Source organism: Oxyura jamaicensis, chromosome 2, assembly GCF_011077185.1.
Source record: "Oxyura jamaicensis isolate SHBP4307 breed ruddy duck chromosome 2, BPBGC_Ojam_1.0, whole genome shotgun sequence".
Taxonomy (NCBI): domain Eukaryota; kingdom Metazoa; phylum Chordata; class Aves; order Anseriformes; family Anatidae; genus Oxyura; species Oxyura jamaicensis.
This window is the reverse complement of record NC_048894.1, coordinates 18,678,307-18,694,569: the sequence shown is the minus strand read 5'-3', so window position 1 is coordinate 18,694,569 and position 16,263 is coordinate 18,678,307. Positions and strand designations below refer to the sequence as shown.

Below are 16,263 nucleotides of genomic sequence, written 5' to 3'. Positions count from 1 at the left end.
TCCTTTATCCTCTGAACATTCCGATACATTCCCAGTACTATTATTGTCAAATAAGAATGGCTATGAAGCTGTATTATCACTTCCCAAATCTCTGCGTTTTAGGATGGGATGCATGAAACTTCTCACCGAAGCGAGACTACACCATAAGGAGTACAATCAAAAGGCCTGGATGACCGTGGGCTACATTAACTTTAATTCAGCACGCAGGGAGATTCCTTTCAATTTAAGCACAAGGAGGTTCCCCAGGACCGGGGACCCCAGGACCGGGGACACCGCCCGGCCTCACCGGCGCTGGGGCAGGCAGCAGGGCAGCGCCAGCAGCTCCAGCGTCGCCGGGGCGAGGCACCCCCACCTCACGGCCGCTCACGGCCGGGCTGGGACGGGCCAGGCCGGGGCCGCAGCGCCGCAAAGCAGCGCCCGCCCCCGGCAGGCGGAGCGGAACGAGAACGCTTCCGTTCGGGAAGGGGAAGTGGCTGCTGTCAGCGCGGGCCCCCGGCCTTCTGCGTCGGGTGAGGGTGCGAATCGTCCGCTCGCAGCCCCCTCTGCGTTCCAGGTAACCGCGGTTAGGGGCAGCTGGCTGCCCGTGGAACCTGCTGGATTGAAACATAAATGGTCAGGCCTTCTGGGAGGCGCACTGAGCGGTACCTGAGGAGAGCTGGTGCACTGTATCTGAATTACTGACAGGTGAAGAAACTCCCCCCCCCCCTCCCCGTCATGGCGTGTTGCAGAGGAATTTGTTAATTGTTTTAGGTGGTCATCGGGCACCCAAATGCAGCATGGATCATCCTGGAGGCGATGCACCTCTCCCTCCTCCAGTCTGCTTGAAAACAGAGGTGAGAAGCCCAGGTGGGCTCTTTGAGCTACATCAGAACCAGAAGCAAAATCTAGAGGAAATAGGGAATGGTGAGTTAGGTGCTGGAGGTCGAAGAAAGCCAAATGTCTTCCTCGTTATGACTGCAAGCTAGAAAAGGGTAACTTATCAGTCACTCATACCAACATATTTGCTTTCATTGTAATAACAAAGGTAGGTTTTGATTTTTTTTAAATGTTTGAGATGCCAGTATGATGACCAGAAGCTACTCAGATTTTTCTCATAAATCTCCCTTGATAGAAGTCCATCCGAGTATGGGCTTGCTGGAAAAAAATCCTTAGTAATTTGTTTGTGTTTCAATACCCTGTGATCTGCAGTGCTCTGAAATCAATGTTGGCATTTGCACTAAAAATCATGTCAATTTTGTTTGAACTCAAGTTGCACGTAGAGAGAAAGCAAATGTTTAAGAGCAAACCACATCAATACAGCCCAATCCTTTAAATACAGGAGCAAAATAATGCCTTATTAGCAGAAATCATAAGGATTTTTAAATGGGATGAATTCTTCTAATTTTCCTAAGATTAACACCTATGTCTGTTCAATGTGATACATAATATTTATGAACCAGAAGTTATTACAAACTTTGTATACACAATAAATCATCATTTATGATATTTGGAGTCGTTAGCATGGATGAAATCTTTCCAATTGCTGTGAATCCACAAGGTGTGGATTCATACGGCTTATAGAAAAAGTGTGCCTTCCATTTTGAGAAAACAATTTTATTAATTGTGCCTCTTTTTTGCAATCTCTGGGCACCATTTTACATTGTCCACAGAAGAAATATGGAAAGAGATAGAAACTAACGTGAAATTTAAAATGCTAGATTTTATTCTCTTTCTTGAGCTTAAGGTGAAAAAGATGTAAAGCAACAATCTTTTTATATGAGAGAAGTGTAATTGGTAAGAAATGAGCAAATGTTATCACTTGTTACTTTCACAAATGCTACTAAATTTAATATAAAAAGAGTGATGTCATTTTGATGTCATTATGAAGTCATGTGCTGAGTAATAGTTTAAACTTATGCTTGTAAACTTATGCTTGTAAATGCTCGGTGTTCTCCGACATTTTCTCTTAGTTTAGCAAAAACGATAAGGGCAATTGAATGAAAACCAAAAATATGTTGCTTGGCTTACAAATACCATTTGTAAAACTTGCCTTACTTTTAGGACACCTTCCAGCAATAATAATGTACAGAAGAGTTCATTTTGTTTGGGGAAGAAGTGTAATTTTCCATTGGAAACAGACAGAAAGTTTATTAACATAGGCTGTAGCGTGATACATGGGAAAAACTGCCCCAAATTATACGTGTGTTATGCTGACATACAGGAATCAGATTAAAGGTTAAGAAAACTGTTTTTCATAATCCCATATATTGCTTGGATACATGTGAGAGGAACACCGGGGTACCGACCTGATGATTCACATTTATTTATAAAGAGAAAATTCAGCACTTTGCTTACGATGTATTTTATCCTGTCGTCGTTGTTTTCTTACTTTTGATTACAGCCTGGTCTTACTATTGTAACTACAACGTTTACGTTAAGTGGCTTGATGCTTCATACCTTAATTACTGCTGTCATAATAACCTTGTTTATTTAGAAACATCATTGCTGTCTAGTCGATTCAAGGTCAGCTACTGAATCTTCTGAGATGATAATCAAAAGTTATTTGTTTATTGTCTTTGTTCATCAAATTCCCTGAAATGGATTTCATGATATTTTAACCTAGTTAGGAGCTGCTGAAAATGGATTAGGAATGGTGCTGTTGCCAAATCTTAACTAATAGCACTTATGGCATAATAAAATATTGGCTTTAATTTTACAAAATGAGGTTGGTTGTCTCTCCAGGACAGTTGCTCTTTCACTAGTGGATTGGGTTTTCTCTTTCCTGTGGTTCCACAAGCAGGAGATGGGGCTTTGCATCGGCACCACTCCTCACCATGGCTTCTTGCTGAGCTTAGATGAACTTGACCTCTAAGGTACTGATGTTTACAGTTGAACATAACGTCTTTTCAGAACTAGATGCCCTTTTATTACTTAACTAAAACACAGCATTTAGGGTCCATTATATCAGAATGGAACAACAAAGCTTTTGTATCTTTACATGATAAGCTTGTTTGTCTCTTCAGCTGGGAAATGTCCAGATTCAACAACACAGGGGAATTGGCAATACCCGATAAAGCTCCTGTCCTGTTCAGCTACCTCAGATTTTGCTTCGGATTCTAATTATGATCATTTTACGCATCCTGCCTCCTTTGATTGACAGTCATCAAGAGTCAATGTCAGGCCATGAATTTCTGAGTCTCCAGGGTAACCAGGTTCATCATGTGCTAACAGTTCTTGACATTTTTTCTTAAAAAACAAAATTTGTCTTAGTCCTATATTTCAGAGAAACAGAGGAGGTGGCAACACAAGTGTGACAACTCAAACAATGCATGTATTTCCCATTTTTTCCTGATTATCGGAGGCATTTTTGACCCAAGAGAAGTACAGGAAGTCTGTTTTATTCTCACTGTCTTTGTTGGAATGAGTAAACAGGTATTTAGGTATATAGTTTCTTTTGAAGGCCATTAAAGCAGCAGCAAACTTCAAACAAAATGTAAGAGACAGTTGCTCTTTGTTCAGACTAATGACACAAATCCCTCGAACAATTTGTAAAAAAAAAAAAAAAAAAAGTGTAGTAGCACTTTCAGAAAATGGATGTATTTGCAGGAGGAGAGAATGACAGATCACAAACCCCTTGGGAAGCAGAAATAAATGGAGCAAAGAAGCAGGATGAGATTTTACTGCACATTCAGATTAAAGTCTTTACCAAGCTACTGCCATACTGATATCATTAAACCAAAATGGTCCTCGCATTCACAGGCCATCCTGTTTTCAACATCCTGCTACTAGTTTTTTGTTACCAGGATCCTTTCATGAAATTATTTGCAATTATGTCATATCTGAAAGCCAAGGCTATGAGTCAAGACTAAATTTATTAATTGCCAGGTTGTATCCATTTCATTTTGGCCAGCGCTGTCCTTTAACTTAATGAGCTCTTCTTGCTCCCTAGTATTTCATCTGTGAGATATTTATAGACAGCCCTTTTCAATCTTCTTTAGATAACGTAAGCCAAGAATGCTTGGTCTCCTCTTGTTAGGGAGTCACCAGTGCTGTGATCATTTTAATTCCCCCTTGCTTATGTCCCAGTCAAAATTTAACATCCTTAAGCAATGTTGACCAGAAATAGATGATATTCCAGATGAAGTGATAATGATGAAGCTATTCCACGACTGCATAGCATGTGTTGATTTTTCTTCTCTCCTGATGATTTCCCACAGCTGATATTCTTCTAACAGCAGAAATACTTACCTGTCACCAGGTGGATGATCTTCCATTTGCAGTGCTGAATTTCATCTATCCACGTAGGCAACTCTATTCCCAGTCTCCAAATGTTTCCAGTATGATATTTCAAAAATCATTGCAGTAAAAATGTTGCTCAGCTCTACAGCCATTAGTGAAAGTCAACAGCACGCCATGTGCTGGAGTAATTAATGAAAATATTAAACAAAGTCAATCCCAAGACCAATCTTTGAAGAACTCCACTAGCAAGTTTCTTTCAGCATAATGATTCCTTTAAATTATCTTCAGTTTTCTCTCCTCTAATGAGTCCCACAGCCGCCTTGTAGTTGTTGTTCTAATTCCCATTTTCATTGGTTTAATAATATTTCACACAGTATCAGAAACTTAATTTAGATCCAGCAAGATTAGATACACTAAATTTCCTCCAGTAATTATATACCAAATTCAGAAGGGCATGCACAAAGCCCTGTGTTCAGCAGAAAGGCCCAGGTCTGATACAGGAAGTTAATTTTAGTTGGGATTCTCACACTGAATTACTAAATGAGTAATTCATTTTTATAAAATTTTATAAAATTGTACTTTTATAGAAATCACAATTAGAAAAATGTTTATATTTTCATGTATGGATAATAAATGAGAATTAACTTGTAATTAGTAGTTTTTTATAACAATTTGAATGTTTCAAATGTATTTGAATAAGTACAGAGATGGAGATTGCTGAAATTTAATTTTTAAATGTCTATAGATGATCACTGATAACTGTAGAAACACTACTTTGTTTTTCAGGCTGACCAAATTGAGTTAAGATTCTATCTTGTTGGTAGTTACTGGTATAAATTTACTAATTGGAATGTAGTTGTTTCCAGCTTCTTCCAGTGAGAAAGACATTGGACTTGGGCTCACTGTTAAACTCTTTTCAATTACCTCTTACTATATTGGAACTTTGAAAATGTTGAATCAGAAAAATAATGGTGTATTCTACATTTAGGCATGAAAAACTAGGTTAAGAAGGTTTGCCTGTTTACAGGGTAGGATGTTAATAAGGATTAATTGATGTCATCCCTCCTCTCTAATGGCTCTACCTGCATTATTTTTTCTCATTAGACAGTGGAGTTAAATAGCTGTGATCTGACCTTGCCGTAACAGTTAGCTCTACGCGACGTAGGTGGAAACAAAGCAGGTTTGTAATTGCGATGAGGTACGTTCTTTCCCTAAATTTCATCAGGGCTAGAACATTACTCGTTGAGCTGGTTATACCGTGCGTAACCACAGTCCTTTCCCACAGGATGGACCAAGCAGTGGAATAACAAAGGTATTTTATGTAATTATATGCTATTCCATGACTCTGAAAACATGAACTATGCAGTGTGGTTTTCTGCTACAATCCTTGTCTGTATGAAGTGATGATACCTCCTTTGGCAGCTTCCTGGTGGAAAAAAGGTAAGGAAAGCTCTGCATTGCCAGGTTTTGGAGGATAGAGCAGAGGAGACTGCCGCTTGAATCAGCATCAGTCTCCAAAGCCTTTCTGTTGCAAGGCCACCCATGGAAATGTTGTCTACTTATTGCCTCACTGAAGCATATCTTAACTTCAGGAGTAGGCAGTACAGCAGCTTCTTTTCTGTCACAGTTTTCTTACATTTACAGATGTGGTTTTTTTTCATCAAGATTAATCTATTAATGATATTTCCTGTAATTGTACATGGCGATTTCCTGCTTCTGTTATTTCTGTATTGCAAACTTCCTCTACTACCTTCACAGTCTGTTCTTGTCAGAACTCTGTTCTGCTCTTGGTATGAGCCAGAATATCCACTTGCCTCAACCCTAAATTTGCCATTGACCAACATGAAAGGAAGAAAAGTTAACTATTTGATTTCCTATATCCGATAACAAAATGTAGACGTAGCAAACACTTCTATATCATTTGACGTTTATTAAGATATAACCCTTTCTAAATTACATACACATTTTGAAGCTTGTTTACATCATGTTATTATTTTTTTTCTCAGAGAAAATAGCATTGTTGATCCCGTTATTTTTCTGATAGCATCTCAAGGCTGTATTCACAATGACCACCACAAATGCCATCTACTCTTCTGAGTAGAAATGAGAGACTTGACCTGCGTCATAGCTCACATTTAGAGGGTCGCTTATCAAATGGGATATGAGTATGAGGCCCTGAGATATGAGTGAATGTCTATATTTATCACCAACAGTCCTTTTTCCACAGTCTTGCCACATGATGTCACAGTCGGTTACATCTCTAATGACTAGTGCACCCATACAATGAGTATGATTTTAACATGACAGTATAAGAGAAGCTAAACAACAAATTGTGAGGCAACTCTAAGATACATCCCTTGTTTTATGCACCATATTTATACTTCAAAAGTGAATGTTGGTATGCTTACTCTTCATTTTATGTTACTGGTATGTTAAGGGTTGAAGGAAGTAGATACAGAGTCATCGCAAGGCCATCACAAAGAAGCTGGCATCAAGAGAAGAAGAAAGAAACTGGGAATGGAAAGAGCAGAATTGGTTCTTGTGGCAGTGCTGTTAGTTCATGATGTCTTCACAAGTTCATTTAACTATATGCTGAATAACTTACCTGTAAGTCGGCAACTTTATCAATGATATGATCACCTGCAGCAACAAAGGATAAAACTAATGATTCGGGATGTTCTTTCTAGTTCCAGCTCATATGGATTTCTTCCCTGTCTTGGATGATCCTTGGTGTATATCCATAGTATGTATATATTTCTTCTATTATTTTTTAACTTTGTCCTTGATGTACTGCTCTAAACTATTAATAAAAATAAACATCTCATTGTCCAATTATGTACAAAGAGCTATCAATTCATGAAATACTTCAGCCAGAAATATCTTTGGCTGAAGGACAGTTGTGTTAGCAAGAAAAAAAAAGGCTATGGAAACGCTTATTCAGTGTCATTCAATACATCATTTAAGCTAACTTCTCTCCCCTTCTTCACTAATAAATGATCCTGCTGATGTAATTAATTTGTCTCTTCTGTGTCAATCATTAAAGTAGTTCCACTCTCAGGAACTTCAGTTTTACGTCACTGAATGCCACCGTTTTTCCACAGCTGTTTTTATATTGTGGTCTGCCTTCTAAACAATCTGAACAATTCCTGGAATGTACAACGTAACCAGGAATAATGATTATGTCAGGAGAAACTTTAACCTCAAGAGATATTTACACTTTATTGCTATAGAGATTGCTTTAAGATCTGTTCTGTATTAGCAAAGGACTGTACATTCACCTATACTGAATGAACCAGAAACCTGGGAGTAGTAATTTACTGAAGACAGTCAAAGGCATTTCCATGTTGTGTTCTGCTTGCTTTACAAAGCCTTCTCGTGCCTGTGTGGCCACAGTATGGAGGCAAAAGTGACAAGCTGAAAACGTCAGAATATTCCGGAAGCAGTCAATCTGCACATCATGTTTTATCCAGGCCACTCGGAAAAGCAGAGTAATTTTTCCCCAACAGCTGCTGTACATCCAGCTCAGAGACACTGCAAAAATGCATCTTCTGGTAGTAAAAGGTACAAAAGGCATAACCATGTGCTCCATCCTTGTATAGATATCATTGCTTTGAAGAAGTTCAAATTCTTCCTTGAAACTTAATTCTCACAGGGATTGTATTCGTAGCACCTAATCATTCCTCTCTGTTGCCACCTTTTTCTTCAGCCTGCAACCCTTGAGCAAACCATGGATTAAGAGGTAATTGTTAAAAACAGAAGTCAGATATTTAGAAAATGACCTTTCAGGTATGTGCTGACTTCTTGGTAACTCCTTCTATGAAAGCTGAGAACTAGCCATGAAAGGCTTGTGCTGCAGAGGCTCAATGGGATTTTTGTCACTGATTTCATGAGAGATTGGATTCCACCCAAGTGACTAACTCTAGGTGCTCAGTCACGGAAAATGTTGGCCACATTGCACTGTCAGTGTTTAATAACAGGTAAAACAACATCAAGGTGAACTTCTCTTTCTATTTACTTTGCATGGGAGGTAATTAATATGTTGAAAGCAGTATACTATTAACGTTAATACAGTGGTATAAATGTTTGTTTTCTCACTAGTTACCTAGTAACAGATTTTTGTATTTTAACATTATTAGGAAGCTGACTACATGCATTTTAACTGAAAACAGGAATGGCATTATTTATACCTGTTTATAGATGAAAAGAGAATAAAAGAATGATCCATCTGCTGACATTACCAAAAACTGCTGGTATATTTAACATCTATTTCAGGATGCTCCTTGGATTTTTATTCAGCTATAAATAACCTTTTTGTCCAGAATACGCTATAGCAGAGCATCAGAATATTTGGCAGAAAGTAACCAAATGAGGTTTAACAAAAGCAAGTAGAGTCCTGTACCTGGGAAGGAACAACCCCATATATCAGTACAGGCTGGGGGATGACCTGCTGGAGAGGAGCTCTGTGGAGAAGGACCTGGGGGTCCTGGTGGACGACAGGTTGACCATGAGCCAGCAGTGTGACCAAGAAGGCCAGTGGGATCCTGGTGTGCATTAAAAGGAGCTGGCCAGCAGGTCAAGGGAGGTGATCTTCCCCCTCTAGTCTGCCCTGGTCAGGCCTCACCTGGAGTACTGTGTCCAGCTCTGGGCTCCCTGGTACAAAACAGACAGGGATGTCCCGGAAAGAGTCCAGCGGAGGGCGACAAAGATGATACGGGGCCTGGAGCATCTTCCCTATGAGCAAAGACAGAAAGATCTGGGTCTGTTCAGCCTGGAGAAGACTGAGAGGGGATCTTATCAATGTTTACAAATATCTTAAGTGTGGGAGACAGAGGGATTTGGCCAACCTCTTTTCAGTGGTGTGTGGGGATAGGACAAGGGGCATTGGTCAAAAAGTGGATCACAGGAAGTTCCGCACCAATATGTGAAATAAATTCTTCATGGTGAGGGTGATGGAGCACTGGGACACGCTGCCCAGGGAGGTTGTGGAGTCTCTTTCTCTGGAGATATTCAAGGCTTGTCTGGACGTCTACCTGGGCAACCTGCTCTAGGGAACCTGCTTTGGCAGGGGGGTTGGACCTGATGATGTCTCGAGGTCCCTTCCAACCCCTACAATTCTGTGATTCTGTGATCAGAATACTAACACCATGGAAATTTGGGCATACATAATGAATCTGGTTCTTTCCTCAAAGGAAGCACCACAAACGTTGTACCTCCTTGTAACTAACAATCAGAATAAAAGAGCTGCCCATCGGTTACTGTTCCACTGTTCTATGGTTTTGGAGAGGCGGAACAGTCATTATTGGGTGTTTCTAGAACATCCTAGGAGAAATAAAACTGTGGTACTGAGTATTCAAACTGCAGCACTCATTTTTAACAGAAGTTACTCTACTGCATCCATTCAGTGCTCTCTAACAGAAAGAGCTGCCTCTCTCTCTTCCTTCCCCCCCAGCTCAGTTACCAGACTATCTAAGACCTTAAATCCACCACCCTGAAGTCAGCTCTGGCATTTACTTGTGGGCAGAACGATTCACTAAGAAAAAGTAGACATACCTTTTTTAAACTAAGAAAGGTAGGCAGAAGAGCTGGTGAGCATTAAGTAGTGTACGTCTTTATTACAGTAACGACGCAAAAAACCCACAGTGAATTGGCACATTTTAAACCCTCTGGGAAGGGACAACTTCCAGTGCTTTCACATTAGATCACCTATGAATATATTAGAATTCATTTTAGCTTGGGAATATACCTTGTAAAATTTTGATTAAGAAGCAAAACTAAACAGGAATCTTTCTTTTGCTCCAGGCCTTCGTTTTAAGGAGGAAAGCACTTTGACTTACTACCACTTGGCTGGTTTGTTTCCTCTCTGAGCAATTTGTCATCCAGAAATACAGATTCACTGACTGATCTCACATGCTATATTTAAGGCGGAGTGCTGAACATTCAGAAATACAGGAGTCATTCTGTAATTTCAGAGCAGCTGCAATACCTTATCGCCCCGTAAGCGGCTGCCAGAAACGCTCCTGGCTAATGCCCATCGCCATTTGTCCAGAGGTGTCAGCTTGCTGGCTGGGGCAGGGAAATCGGGGATTTGATTCAGAGCTGACACACCTCTTACACTTCAGAGGCAATGATTTTGGGTATGTGTTGACTCTAAATTTTTATGGAAAGGCTCCCGGTAGTGCATGGGGTTGGACGCTGTGTTACAGCCAAAACAAAAAAAGGGAAAGCAGATGCGAAAACTGTGCCCTTAAGCACCCCCAGTTTTTAGCACTGAAGATTTCAGTGTTTTTCACTCTACGTGCAGGTTAGGTGAGGAGGTCAGAAAACGTTTTCTACATAGAGGATGAAATGCTGTGTGGTATTGCTGCTACCACTGGACATCCGTTCAAAAGACAACTAAGGCTCCAAAGAAGAAGTTATTTTTGACACTGTGGTGGTTGGTCACGAGTGGTTCTGTTAGTTAAGGCTTTATCGTTTAATGTAAAACAGGAGCAAGGGATCCCTGTGATCTTTTTGAGCACTGTGCTTTCAAACCGCCCCCCCCCGCGCCACTCGCCCACCGCCACCAACTTTGCTATGGACGCACCAAGGCGGCCCAGGGGGCGTGGCCATCTGGCGGGGGCGTGGCCACTCAGAGCCCCGCCCCCCGCATTCCAACGTGCCCAGGCCCTGAGGTAAACACAGCGGCGGCCCCGCCCCCCCCCGGGCCCGGCCTCCAGCAGCTTCCAGAAGGGCCCGGGCCGCGCGCGCGCGTGCCCGCGGAGGAGGAGGAGGAGGGGGCGGTGCCGCGCGGCGGGAGCGCGCGGCGCCTGTGGCGCAGGCGGAATTGGGGGCGGCGGGGCGGGGAGGGGCAGGGCCGTGCCGTGAGGGAGGGCCGGGCGGCCAGGGGGTGATGCCCGCGTTTATTTTTACCCCCGCCGCTCCCCGCTCCCCGCCCCGGCTGCGGCGGCGCCGCCTATAAAGCGGCGGGGCGGCGAGGATGCAGCTGTATAGCTCGGTCATCACCCACTACCCGCCGGGAGCCGCTCCCCCGGCCACCGCCGCGGCCGTCTTCAAGGTCTCGCTGCCGCCGGGACCCCCCTCCGCTGAGGCGCCGAAGAGCGGAGCCGCGGGGCCCGGCCCGGCAGCGGAGAGCCCGGCTAAGGACGGCTCCGTGCCCGGCGGGGGCACCACCGCCACCACGAGCAGCGCCATGCCCGCCTTCTCCTCCTGCCTGCAGGTGATGCCGGCGGCCAGCCCCGCCGGCCCGCACTACAGCTCCTGCGCCCACATCGCCGTGGCCGCCCGCCGCCGCCGCCCGCTGGAGCGGATCGTGCCGGTGCGCATCGTGCAGCGAGACGAGGCCCGCGGGGAGACGCTGCCGGCCCCGCCGCACGGCCGCGCCTGGCTGGAGGGCGTCCTGGAGGGCACCCTGGTGCGGCAGCCCGGGGGGGACGCCGAGGCCCCGGCCCCCGCCGCCGCCATCCCGCGGCCCGCCGAGGAGCCCAGCAACCGCAGCCTGCGCCTCAGCGAGCACCGCCAGGCGCTGCAGGCCGCCGCCGGCAGGCCCCGCGGTGAGGGGCGGCCTGCTGGCCGTGAGGGAGAGGAGGAGGACGAGGAGGAGGAGGAAGAAGGCGGCCGTGCTGGCGGTGTGCCCCCCCGGGGGTTGTGCGGGCGAGCGGAGCGCAGCGAGAAGCTGGCGCTGTACCTGGCCGAGGTGGAGAAGCAGGACGGGTACCTGCGGCAGAAGGGCCGGTTCCGCTTCCACATCATCCCCGACGGGAACTGCCTGTACCGAGCCGTCTGCAAGGCGCTGTACGGCGACCAGCGGCTGCACGGCGAGCTCCGCGAGCAGACGGTGCACTACATCGCCGACCACCTGGACCACTTCAGCCCGATCATCGAGGGCGACGTGGGAGAGTTCCTCATCGCCGCCGCGCAGGACGGCGCTTGGGCCGGCTACCCGGAGCTGCTGGCCATGGGGCAGATGCTCAACGTGAACATCCACCTGACGACGGGCGGCCGGCCCGAGAGCCCCACCGTGTCCACCATGGTCCACTACCTGGGGCCCGAGGACCCGACGCGGCCCAGCATCTGGCTGAGCTGGCTCAGCAACGGGCACTACGATGCCGTGCTGGACCGCCTGTGCCCCAACCCGGAGTACGAGGCGTGGTGCAGACAGACTCAGGTGCAGCGCAGGCGAGACGAGGAGCTGGCCAAGTCCATGGCAGTGTCCCTGTCCAAGATGTACATCGAGCAGAATGCCTGCTCATGAGACCGCCTGGCCTGCGGGCTGACAGACTGACGGAAGGTGCGCTGGCTGTGATGGTGATGCCTTAATCCTTAACGAAGCAGCAACACCCCAGACTGAGAAGAGCCACAGGTTGTGGGGGATAAATCCAAACGTATTTGTAATATTCTGTTGTAAAAAAACCCTTAGCCTCGGATTATTTGCCAGCAGATTCTCTGTGTATGTTTGTGTTTCCCCTCCTCGCTGTTTCTCTATTTTCTATAAGAATGTATTTTTGCACAATATTTTTAAACTGTTACCTCCATCTTCTACATCTTGTGTTAGTAGTATCTGGCTTTGAGCTGTACAGCCAAAAACATTTGTAAACAGTTTTTGTAGATAAGGCTTATGATGTAACAGCTATTTTTTGCTGTGTTTTTTTTACCCATAAACCTTATATTTCTACCAAATGAAGTTGGTGTCAAACGACCCTCCCTAACTGATGAAAGCATCGTGGGTGTTTCTTGCAAAACAATAGTTTCTCTAGAAGTGCAGCAAAGTCTGAAAAGATTACTTCTCAAAACAGTTGCTTTCTCTGCCTCCAGCGCAGAACAGGTCCTTTGAGCCGGTTGGAATGCAGCTCACATGAACAGTACAGGGAGCAATTGACTCTTCTGTATTTAATTACTGTTTTGAGTAAACTGTCCTCTTGTTGCCTGGTTGGCTTACCCTCTGCTCCATTTATGTTATTTATCTGTAATAACAGAACATTAACTTGCAATAGAATGTTGTGACTAGATAATAGCCTCCCGCTTTGGCAATAATTGCCTTGGCTGCACCTCAGTGTTTGTGTCTGGTTTCTGGGGTTATGGTGTCTTTTGTACAAGCTCTGCTTCTTTTTTGGCACTTGTATTGCACCAACAAATCATTATCTGATCACAACATTTTATTCATTTAACGTTATTTTCTAATCAAGAAATCAGGAATGGTGTTCTGTATTAAAAAGTATTTAAATTGAGATTTGTATGGTTTGCTGGGTCAAACGTTCAAATGTTTCCAATCTGAATTCTGTTTCTTCTACTTTCTGATTAACTTGTTAGATATATTTATTAAGTAATGCAGTTTGTACTTTTTTATTTTGTAATATATTGTGATTTTGGAATTTATACTGTATTTGTATAATAGGAGTATTCTCAGCTAAAATGGAATGAATAAAGAATATAATTGTGCTCTTTATTGCACCCTTTGCATTCCTGGTGTGGTGAAAATCTGCAAGTTGACTCCCAAGAACTTTTATGTAGTTTCTCTGTCCTAGTTTCCCCAGTTAATAGGCAGGAAGCAGGGACATGATACTTGACAAATGTGAACAACCAATAATTCTGGTGTCTGTGAATGTGTGAAAGAAATGCAAACATTCAATGATGGAATTATTTTGTGATTGTAAGAGATCTTAGCATTTATCTTTGCCAATGAGAAAAATTTTTGTACATTATATCTTAGAAGAGGGGTTCCCAAATGCGGTACCTGCAGTAGCAGTAACATTGGTTATGATGAGCCAGCTCCCTGCTGGGCCCCTGCAGACTTGCACTTGGACCTCTGTGGTTGAGGAACCTCTGTTCCGCAGCTATTCCCAGACATTTTAGATTAGCCCTGTCACTATAGATACCTCTGTAATGCTTTTCTTGTTACTAGGATGGAGGTAATATCATAAGGAAATACATCTTTTTCCTTCCCTTATGAGAGTGAAATGCCTTGCGAGTTGCTAAACAGGGCCGTGGGTATTTACAGCTATCTTCACTCATCTCTAAAAATACTAGGTCATCCTTAACAGGAGAGGAGTGGCTTAAAATTAGGATTAAAGATGAACTAAGCAGCTGAAATGCTGCAGTCTTAATTGAGCACACGTGTTATGATAATGAGCTGCAGGGCTGATCATGTGTATATTTGGTACTCTTTTATACATTGCAACGAGGAAATGTAATAAATCTGTGTAATTTCCAAAACATTGAAGTGTTACACACAGAGTATATTCCCTCTCCCCCCTCCCCCCCCCCCCCTTTTTTTTTTAACGCATGCCATCATGCTCTTTCTTTAAAGGCCTAATGATGGTGGAAAAAGCAGTCTTGCTAGTCCGTTATTGCCTAGCTTGACTGAATCTCTGGAAAACTGGGTTCTGGGGTGAGAACAAGGCAAAGACAGGGACATGGGTGTCTCAATGAGAAGCAGAGATAGCTGATGAAGAAAACAGCTACTCAGGTGCCTAAGCACAAAAATGCAAGCATCGCTGTGTATCAAGGATGCATTAAATGTCTAAAACTTTGCATCCAGACTGTTTAGGTTTTGGGTTGGTAGTCCAAAGTTGTCAATATCCCATATTTGTTTAAAGAAACTAATTTTATTTTAGGTCTTCTAAAATTACCAGTTTCAGCTATATCATACATAGAATAAACCTTAGAAACACTCATGGAGTAAGTTAAGCAAAAAGGGATTGGTATTGCCTAGTGTTCACTTTATGAGAAAAAAAAAGTCTATTAAGCAAACAACAAAAAAGTAGCAGTAAAATGAACGTCACAGAACTCTGAGATAAGTTCCCAGAGGGTTCCTTAGTAGTTCTGATGCCATTGCACGGTTGAGTGGCGTACATATAACTTTAAGGAATTAAAAAATAAATAAATATTACTTGCTGAACTAATTTGCCAAGCTGTTAAGGATGTTTTGCTGAAGCATATAACAAGGTACTTTGTTTTGTGGCTCACATACATATTGTGTCAACTTTAAAAGGAAATGAAAACATGGCATGTTAGGTACCTAAAGCACGTGAAAGTGAAATTTTCTTTGTAACACCAGTGTTTAAAGTTCAGCTGAGACACTGAGTTCAGCTGCAAACTAGTGGCATCTTGCCTGAGCAGTAGTGTTTCATAGTGGCAGGGATCCTAACATGGGCAAATGTCTACTTGAACCTGTCTGAAATAAACTTTACTAGCAAAAGCACAAGTAGATCCCTTACTGATGCCTGTTACTGATTCCAGTAACTAAGGAAGAACAAATGTTGCCCTTGCTTATAATTTCAGTACCTGATTATTTTAACCTTGGCTAATCACTTGTATAGCCCAGCTAATCCTTAGACCTGTCTGGGGACTTTGGTCAACAGACTTGTTATTGGCCGTAAGTGAGAAGGAGAGCTTCGAGTATTTAGTTCTGTGGTTGTTTAAGGGGGGTAGAAAATGGTTTAATTCTCAACTGAGCAAACGTGGAGTCTGCTCCTGCAGGCTCCACATCAACATAAAACTTTGTAATGCCATCTTCTCTGGTATTCCTTAAAAGAATTGGGAGCTAGATGACACGTTGAATACTTCATGTCAGGTGTTTCTTAGGTTGCAAGGCCATGCCATTTTGTCTATTCATGTGCAATGGGTGTACTGCAATCCTTATGTGTTTTGATCAGGTGCTGGTACACAAAACAGGGTTTGTAAGAATGGAATCGGTTTGTATGTAAAATGAACACATCCCAAAATGGAGAAATGTGAGTGGAAAAGGAAAAATCTGTTCAAGTGTCATTGTTCTCCACCTCAGTCAATGGTTTGCTTCTTGGAAAGTTCAGCGGATGATTGTTCGTGCTTAGTAACTCAGTAGGATGTATAAAAGTTGCCTATTGCCAGATACTGGGCTTAGCCCTTCTGTTGTACTTTGCTAGTACACCACATGTGTAAAAGATAAATCTGTTACATTCATGTCACTTGTAAATAAAGGTGTATTTCAGTACTCCTTGTATACGTACCATCTGCATCCAAATGTTTCTTCTGTCTGCTTTTGCTCTTACTATGCTGGAATTGGTTGAT

At 43.4% G+C, this 16,263-nt stretch overlaps 1 protein-coding gene across 2 annotated transcripts; it reads left to right on the top strand.

Annotated features, from left to right (window-relative positions):
* The first annotated feature begins 289 nt into the window (after positions 1–289).
* Positions 290–14,392, top strand: OTUD1 (OTU deubiquitinase 1). Of its 2 annotated transcripts, XM_035318448.1 has the most exons (2): positions 290–340; positions 11,400–14,392. In XM_035318448.1, exon 2 carries the CDS (start codon positions 11,408–11,410, stop codon positions 12,467–12,469), a length of 1,062 nt encoding a protein of 353 aa, XP_035174339.1. In that variant the 5' UTR covers positions 290–340; positions 11,400–11,407; the 3' UTR covers positions 12,470–14,392. The 2 variants fall into 2 exon arrangements, with proteins under 2 accessions (XP_035174339.1, XP_035174338.1); XM_035318447.1 differs by lacking the exon at positions 290–340 and having other exon boundaries at positions 11,040–14,392.
* The last annotated feature ends 1,871 nt before the right edge of the window (positions 14,393–16,263 follow it).